Source organism: Lutjanus erythropterus, chromosome 4, assembly GCF_056507025.1.
Source record: "Lutjanus erythropterus isolate fLutEry1 chromosome 4, fLutEry1.hap2, whole genome shotgun sequence".
Classification (NCBI taxonomy): domain Eukaryota; kingdom Metazoa; phylum Chordata; class Actinopteri; order Lutjaniformes; family Lutjanidae; genus Lutjanus; species Lutjanus erythropterus.
Genome location: NC_139320.1, coordinates 38,834,465 through 38,842,708, shown reverse-complemented (window position 1 = coordinate 38,842,708; position 8,244 = coordinate 38,834,465). Strand labels below are relative to the sequence as shown.

The window sequence follows — 8,244 nt, the reverse complement described above, 5'->3', positions numbered from 1 at the left end:
GACAACTGGTCACAGCAACAGTACATTTTTTTTTATAAAAAGGAAACATCCATCTGTTTTTTGTGATGATTATATCAAGGCTGAAACAGTAGAACATTATCATGCAGGAAGTTTGCACAGGAAAGACAAGAAATTATGACACAATTACAGAAGAGGACGGGTAGGGGACAATATCGAAAGTATAACAGAGTATTTGGGACAGCATTCAAGGGACACTGTGGTTGTTTAGTTTTCGGAGGATGACTAGACTGTAAAAAATTGAAGGGGTACAGAGCCTCAAGGGGGCAGTAACGCGACATACTCGATGCAAGCCGTCGTTGACCCTCAAAGAAAAAGAAGCGGATCTCCGCCGGGTCATCATCCTCCTGTCCTGCCGGGTAAAAATAAAAATGTTGTACACATTTTGACTGAAGTTGGACTTGATAGTCGCTGTAGTTTTGTTTAGATCCAGGAGTTTGCTTGTCACCTGGCGTGCTTTTGTTGATTATTTGCGCAAACAAAGAACTTTGTTTTCAGTTGTGAGCATTTGTGACATAAACATGGCTCCAACAATTCAGACACAAGCTCAACGAGAAGACGGCCACAGGTAAGTTCAGAAATGCGTGAACAAGTTTATTACCACAACTTGTTGTGTACATATAACAACTGACGGTAGTGTTAAGGGTTAAGAGTTAACTGGTAATATTGAAACAGCTGTGACTGTGAGTCGTCAACATTTATTTGGTTGTAGCTTGTCAGACGTGCACTACCTTAGTTAGCTAGCAATGCTAAGTAGCGAGCTACACAAACAAGCTTTACGTCAAGATAACTTGTGCTAACCCGCTTGCTAATGTAACTCGGTGTACTCACCCTTCATTTAGTGTTAATTACCTCATTTACGTAGAGTTAAGTAAATAAGATCCATTCGGTTAAAGTCGAGGCTAATTTGCCTTGCTAACATTGTATTCAACGCTGTGAAAGCTATCCAAGATTAGCCACTACGAATGCTAACTGTAACAGCTGCGGCTGGCAAAGCTTTAAGGTAAGATTTTCCTTTATTACTCCCACAACGGGGGAATTAACAGTATTACAGCAGGCAAAAACAAGACATGTCAATAAAAATGTAAAAGATGAAATATGAAAATATAAGCAAGAGGAATTACAGAAAATAAGGACAGATACAATAGAAGTAGACTCAGCAGTTGAATAGGGAAGGGAATATAGGGAATATTCATAATACACATAGAATAATGATAATATACCTGATAATTAAACATTGAAATTAAAATTAAAGAGAGTGGTTAAAATTAACTTTATTGTGATAAAGGCAACATCACAAAGTACAGTTACATAGTCATATTCAGTCTCTGAGTTCTAAGCCAGCATACATGTTTTTGATGGTGGGAGAAACCAGAGCATCTGGTGGAAACCCACTCAGCCACTGGGAGAACATGCAAACTCCACATAGAAAGGCCTTAATAATAACAAATAAGAATAAGTTAACTTGACAATAAGCCTGTTTAATTAATAAGAAAGTATTAATAATCATAATAACATGTTCCTGAAACAGTTATGTCTCACTGTAGCATTAGTTTCAGAAAGACGGAAACAAGTCTAACAAATATTTGTTTCCTTCTTCAGTAGGCCGTCCTCACACAGAACTGTCCCAGAAAGGTAAGTGGGTTTGACACTGATATTAAATTCTTTGAAGCATTATACAGTTAAAAGTATTACTAAGGTATGCAAAATTGTCTGGTAACTCAAAATGTGTGTCCTGTACTTTTGTGACCATGACAGGTCAGGGGTGGTCTGTCGGGTGAAGTACTGCAACAGTCTGCCAGACATCCCTTTTGACCCCAAGTTCATCACATATCCATTCGATCAGCACAGGTAAAGAAACGTCCAGTTTCTCCTTCTGTGGTGTACACACTAATGGACGTGGGCACAGCCTGATGTGTGTTTTCTGTTGTGGCAGGTTTGTACAGTATAAAGCCACGTCTTTAGAGAAGCAGCACAAGCATGAGCTTCTGACCGAGCCAGACCTCGGGGTCACCATTGATCTCATCAACCCAGACACCTACCGCATAGACCCCAACAGTAAGTCTCAAGTTGTTATGTGTCTCGCATTCTTAATTTTTCCTTTTCAGAAACTACCCTGCTTTATCATATATCTGTGTAGTGACTGAACTGATATTTTAATTTGTCAGTACTGTTGGATCCCGCTGATGAAAAGCTGTTGGAAGAAGACATCCAGGCTCCATCCAGCTCAAAGAGGTAAGGCTGCTAAATAGGCAGCTTTATGTTGTTGCAGATTCATGCAGAGATATTTTGTTTTAAAGGTTTTTTTCTTTCCTAAAAGGTCACAGCAGCACGCCAAAGTGGTACCATGGATGAGAAAGACAGAATATATCTCCACAGAGTTTAACAGATATGGCGTTTCCAATGAGAAAGTGGAAGTCAAGTAAGTAGACTATTAAACCTATGTTCACTTTGAAATGATCTAACTTCAGGAAGGTGTGTGATTTTGTGTGTGTGTCTCTTTAACTTAGACATGGTTTGTGTTTAGGATCGGTGTCTCTGTCAAACAGCAGTTCACAGAAGAAGAAATCTACAAGGACAGAGACAGCCAGATCTCTGCTATTGAGAAGACATTTGAGGATGCACAGAAACCGGTGAGTGAGCACATACTTGTTTAACCTCTTCAACTCCCCCAACTAACATTACTTCCTGTTAGAGGCTGTTCACAGTCTCAGTTTTATATCTAAACTGGAAATATTGGTATCATATGAAACTGGAAGACCCAAGGAACCCATTGTCATGCCAGCTTGTGGATTCTATGTGTATCCAAAAGTCTCCCCTTTACAGACATGCCCACTTTATGATAATCCCATGTAGTTTGGGGCAGAAATCATGTAGCATAAATGTGTTACTTCCCCTATTTTGCTTTAGTATTTCTGCATACTGGTGCCCTAAGCAGTATTGGATTGCATAAATTGGGTATGACTGGAAAGCTGAGACGTGATGATGTTAGTGCCCATAGTAGCGATTTCATTGTAGTGAGACTGTTGTTTGAAACTTGACCCCACTGTATAAAATGACCTATCGTGATCTCTAGGATAATCACAGCCTCATGAAACTTATTCTCATTATTCATGAGAATAAGGGTGTCTCTAAGCTCACCATCCACTTGCAGAAAAATGCAGTTTTTACAGAATTCTCTAAATGACTAAATTTTTGATACTAAATCACAGCTAGAACTTTTCTATGATGTTCCTCAAGGTCTTTATGTCTTCATGTGCTATTTTGGCTGTTTTTTTTTATCAGTTCTTGAGTCTTCAAAAATGATTAAATTATGCTCCAAATATCTGTATTAAATAGCTTCAACCTAGAACTGAATAGGTGATGGTAATCCTCTTGCAACAGATTGAAAGATTTATGACTAGAAAAACCTGACACAGAGTGCCGAGCTGCATCTCAAATTAATATTCAGGCTCCAAGCTTTCAGATGATGTATACCAGTGTTGCATATACTGTTGAGCTGCTAATTTTCAAGCAACTTGAGTAATAAAATGTACAGTAGTTTGAACATGGTTATTTGGAAGACTCCATGAGACTCCAGTCATGGGCACTATGGGAATATTGCCACAAATGAGATAAAAACTCTTCTTCTCCAGCTCCACAGCAAGGAGCTGCTCTGTGCAGTAAAAGACTGAATGACCAGCTGAGGAAAATGCAAATCAGCACAATAACCAGAAATGCAAAATTCTTATTCTTTTTTGGTGTGTGTAGGTAGGTAATTGAGAAGTGAGCTGTGGTTTGTAAACATATTGATGTTTCTCTCCAGATTACGCAGCACTACAGTAAACCCAGAGTTACTCCTGTGGAGGTGCTGCCTGTGTTCCCCGACTTCAAGGTGAGCTTTAGTTTCACTCCTTTTATTGACTTCTGCTGTCTCTGTAGATGACTTGAAATTACATACCATAGGAACTATAATATGAGAAATGCAGGGAAAGAAAAAGACGTAACACGTCACAATTAAATCCAGCAAATTACATGCATTAGTAAAAAAAAATGTAATCTGTTATTGCAACATTTGCTTGTTTTTGACACTTGATGGATTTAGATAATTAAATTTTGTGCTCTTTCTCTTTTCCCCAGATGTGGATCAACCCCTGTGCTCAGGTCATCTTTGACTCTGATCCTGCACCTAAAGACATATCAGGCCCAGCAGGAGTTGAAATGATGTCTCAGGCCATGATCAGGTATCTATAAAATATTTATTGTCTGGATATGTGCTTCAACACTAACATTTTGACATAAATACTAATTTACTTTTCTTGTCTCAACACTACAGAGGTATGATGGATGAGGAAGGAAATCAGTTTGTGGCCTACTTCTTGCCCAATGAAGAAACACTTCGCAAGCGCAAGAGAGACTTCGAAGAGGGGATGGATTATATGCCGGAGGATCTGTGAGTAAAAAGAAAATTATGGATCTTTTTCTGCTGCATGTGAGAATCACTTTGTTAATCTGATTTCCTTGTTTTAAGTTGTATAGAGGTAGAATTAATGCTTTTTATTTTCTGTGTTTCAGGTATGATTACAAGATTGCCAGGGAGTACAACTGGAATGTCAAGAACAAAGCCAGCAAGGGTTATGAGGAGAACTACTTCTTTATCTTCAGAGATGGAGATGGTGTTTATTACAATGAGCTCGAGACTAGGTAAGTCATTGGTCAGAGGAGAGGCTTGTTTTTTGTTGCACTTCAGCATGAAGAAAGGGAGATAGACTGCAGCTGGAGTAGTTAGACTGAGTTTAAGTGTAGATGGTTATGCTTTAGAAAGTTTGTTCTCAATTTATGCACAAAACAAGCAGCACCTTCACCGTGATATATGGGAGTTTTCATGGGAATCTGTTAGGCCTTGTCCTCTTAGAGCCTTTCTTCTGTCCTGCAGGGTGCGTCTGAGCAAGAGGAGAGCCAAGGCTGGAGCACAGTCAACCACCAACGCTGTGTTGGTGTGTAAGCACAGAGATATGAACGAGAAAGAACTTGAAGCCCAGGTGAGCATACTTGCTACTTTTCTCTTTTTCTTAATGTTTGATTGAACACGTTTTTTACTTTTCTTTTAGGCATTTTTACCACTTATTGGAAGGTACTTTGTAGTTGACAGGAAAACTTTGAATGAAGATTAGTGACTAAATTATAAGGATTGGTATCGTTTGATGATCTCCCTGTTGATTAAACATGAATTTAATTTTCGACAGTTCACTAGTCTAAAAACATTCAGGACTGGGGCTAACCATAGCAGAGCTTGTACCAGCAGTCTGCTCTACTTGCATATTAACGTCCACTTACCCGTGCTGAATGTGGTTACGTGTTGCTCCAGTCGAGTGGTTGTATGTCAGTCTATTTCTGACAAGCCCACATACAACGTTGTTTTGATTTTCTAGACCAAGGTACTGCTAAACCACATTGGTTTAGATGTATCTGTCCCGCCTCACTGGTTTAGATCTGGGCTTGAGCGTGGGAAAGGGGCTAGTGGTGGATGGCAGCGTAACATCTTGTACATTCATAAAATATTATTAATTAGTTTAACTGACTAGTATTTCTTCAATCGACTAGCGAGGGTTGTGATGTTTAGTTGACTAATTGTGCACATCCCTCATTGATACTGATACTGCTTATTAATACCAATACTTATCAATACTCTCATTGATACTACTCCCCATTAAGTTAGTTTTATTATTACTTTGTTTGCAGTTTATTACATTTAGCTGCATTTTCATCAAATTTTCTGAAGGGAACTGTTTCAATACCTCATTTCTTCAAAAAGGGCAGAAGAGTAGAAAATCAAATTTATCATAGATTAAAGATGTAATATTGATTAAATTCAGTTGGTTCTTCCACCAGACTTACAGCAGTGGTTTCTAACATGACTCAAATTATCTGAAGTAATGAATAGAACTGTTACAGTATTATCTATAACGGCTATTCCCAAACTTAAAAATACCACGGCCCAATTCTCAAATATGAAAATCTGCAGCATCCCACACAAACCTTTAATCACAGCTCTGATCAATCCACAAGATTAATCGTACCAATGACAAGATATAGGATATGTTCCAGCATTAATGTGACTGGTGACTAAATTCAGTGTAACGCCTGTTAAAGTAGGTCAGATAAATGAAGAGTAACACGTCATTTAAATCCTGTGGCTTTGCTTTCTTAGCGCTGATTACTACTACTACTTAAAAAAAATCGTAAATATTTTATAGTAATTTCAAAGTTAAACTTAAAAACATGCTTTATTTATTTTTACTGACCTCACAAGGCCCACCAGTGGGTCATGGCCCGCACTTTGGGAATCATGGATCTATAAGCTTGGATTCTTGGACAGTATTAGTGTACTGATGACTGATTGTCTCTGATTGTGGTTGTCAGGAAGCACGCAAAGCTCAGCTGGAGAACCACGAGCCAGAAGATGAAGAGGAAGACATGGACATGGATAAGGACATCCAGGACTCTGGTCAGTTTTCTTTTATTCTCTACCACCACTATTCTCTGAAAAAAACAAGAGGAGGACGATCTCTGCAATATTCATTTTAACATTTCAAAGATCAAGTTGAAATCTGGAAAATAAAGTTTAAAAGTTGAGAATTAAGTTTAAATACCATTTCAAAATGTTTCTCTAATTTATATTTTCCTATACTTACCACTAATACTTAAATTTCAACTTTATTGTCAACATTTCGACTTACTGACTTTGTAGTTCTCAAAATGCAAAATAAAATATATTCCTCCTCATTTTTCTTCCTTATGCTTGGCCCTAATACTCATAGATGGCAGTTTTTTAAAATCCATTTCTCTTTTCTTCTGTGATGTCTGAATTATTTTCTCCAGGTGATGAGAAAGAAAAGGGCAGCGGCAGTGAGGCAGAGAACTCTGGCAGTGAATCTGAGAGGGAGGATGAAGACCGGGAACAAAGGGGAGAAGATGATGAAGAGGACGAGGACAGAGGGAAGCGCAGGAGGAAGGCGAGCAGCAGCGGGAGCGAGAGTGGCGAGGAGAGGACCAGAGAAATGCGAGACGAAGAGGAGATCTTCGGCAGCGACGACGACAGCGATGACAACGAGCCCAAGAACTCGGGCAGGAGCAGCGGCGAGGAGGGCAGCGGGAGCGAGGACGAAGGAGGGAATAGAGGAGGAAGCAGGAGTCGCAGCGCCTCTCCAGCACGCAGTGACCGCAGCAGCGACCACTCAGAGAGGGCTCAGAGTGGGAGTGGGAGCGACAGGGGTTCGGATTCCAGTGATGCCAGTGACAGTGAATAAGATCTGCGGTCTGGACACGTATCTGATCTGTATGTTAAGCTCCAAACACGGCAGTGACCCGGATCGTAGCTCAGTCTGGGGCTGTCGTGTCCTGATGATTGCAAATATCAAAAGAAATTTTTGTGTGCAAGAGGCTTGTTGGTTTTGGACCGGAAATGTCTCTCTTCAATCCAGTTTTTATTTGTAGATTTAACTTGTGCACCAGTAGCTCTTTGTACACCATTCCTCTGTTTTTGTCTGTCATATACACAGTACAGGATCATGTAAAAATGTCTTTCAGCTTTCGACATGTCATTGTGTTACAGCTTTGAAACAGCTAATAAAATTCAGGTGACATTTTGTAAGAAACTCTGGTCAAAAGTTGTTGTTTTTCCCCTCTTTAACAAATGGAAGAAATCTCTAAGTAATCCAAAATGTAACAGTTTATTTTACAATCAGCCAAGCAAGTACAGGACTCTAGGGCTGTCACTAAAGTTTATTTTCATTGTCAATTAATTTGTCTATTATTTTCTTGATTAATTGATCAGTTGTTTGTTGTTGAAAAATGTTTAGTAGTGTTTCCCAAAGCCCAAGGTGATGTCCTCAATGTTTTGTTTTGTCAACAATCCAAAGATATTCAGTTTACCGTCATAGAGGAGTAAAGAATTCAGAAAATATTCATATCTAAGAAACCGAAGTGAGAGAATTTTTGCTTTTTTTCTTAAAAAACTATGCAGACCGAGACCAAGATTGATTATTACAGTAGTCGGTGACTAATATAATAATTGATTCCTAATCGATTAATCATTGCAGCTCTACAGGACTTATGTTGGAAACAATACAGGTTGTCTGTAGGGTCTTAAAAAGTATTAAAATTTAATAAATCATTTTAACAATTTAAGTCCTTTAAAATGTAATGAGGCGTTTAAAAAAAACATTTTTGAGGCTTTACAGTTTC

The 8,244-nt window shown here is 38.9% G+C and overlaps 1 protein-coding gene across 2 annotated transcripts; it reads left to right on the top strand.

The window, feature by feature from the left end:
• Positions 1 to 323: 323 nt before the first annotated feature.
• paf1 (PAF1 homolog, Paf1/RNA polymerase II complex component) lies at positions 324 to 7,655 on the top strand. 2 transcript variants are annotated; one of them, XM_084717927.1, is made up of 14 exons: positions 324 to 586; positions 1,624 to 1,653; positions 1,777 to 1,869; positions 1,955 to 2,076; positions 2,187 to 2,253; positions 2,339 to 2,440; positions 2,546 to 2,651; positions 3,824 to 3,892; positions 4,138 to 4,241; positions 4,334 to 4,450; positions 4,573 to 4,701; positions 4,934 to 5,039; positions 6,421 to 6,505; positions 6,880 to 7,655. In XM_084717927.1, exons 1-14 carry the CDS (start codon positions 540 to 542, stop codon positions 7,305 to 7,307), a joined length of 1,605 nt encoding a protein of 534 aa, XP_084574053.1. In that variant the 5' UTR covers positions 324 to 539; the 3' UTR covers positions 7,308 to 7,655. The 2 variants fall into 2 exon arrangements, with proteins under 2 accessions (XP_084574053.1, XP_084574052.1); XM_084717926.1 differs by having other exon boundaries at positions 325 to 586; positions 1,621 to 1,653.
• Positions 7,656 to 8,244: the final 589 nt, after the last annotated feature.

Bases quoted from the DNA above. Each gene is read 5' to 3' on its own strand.
- paf1 (XM_084717926.1), top strand. From the start codon at position 540: ATGGCTCCAACAATTCAGACACAAGCTCAACGAGAAGACGGCCACAG. The intron at 5,040-6,420 runs GTGAGCATACTT...TGTGGTTGTCAG, and splicing joins AGAAAGAACTTGAAGCCCAG to GAAGCACGCAAAGCTCAGCT. The intron at 6,506-6,879 runs GTCAGTTTTCTT...TATTTTCTCCAG, and splicing joins TAAGGACATCCAGGACTCTG to GTGATGAGAAAGAAAAGGGC.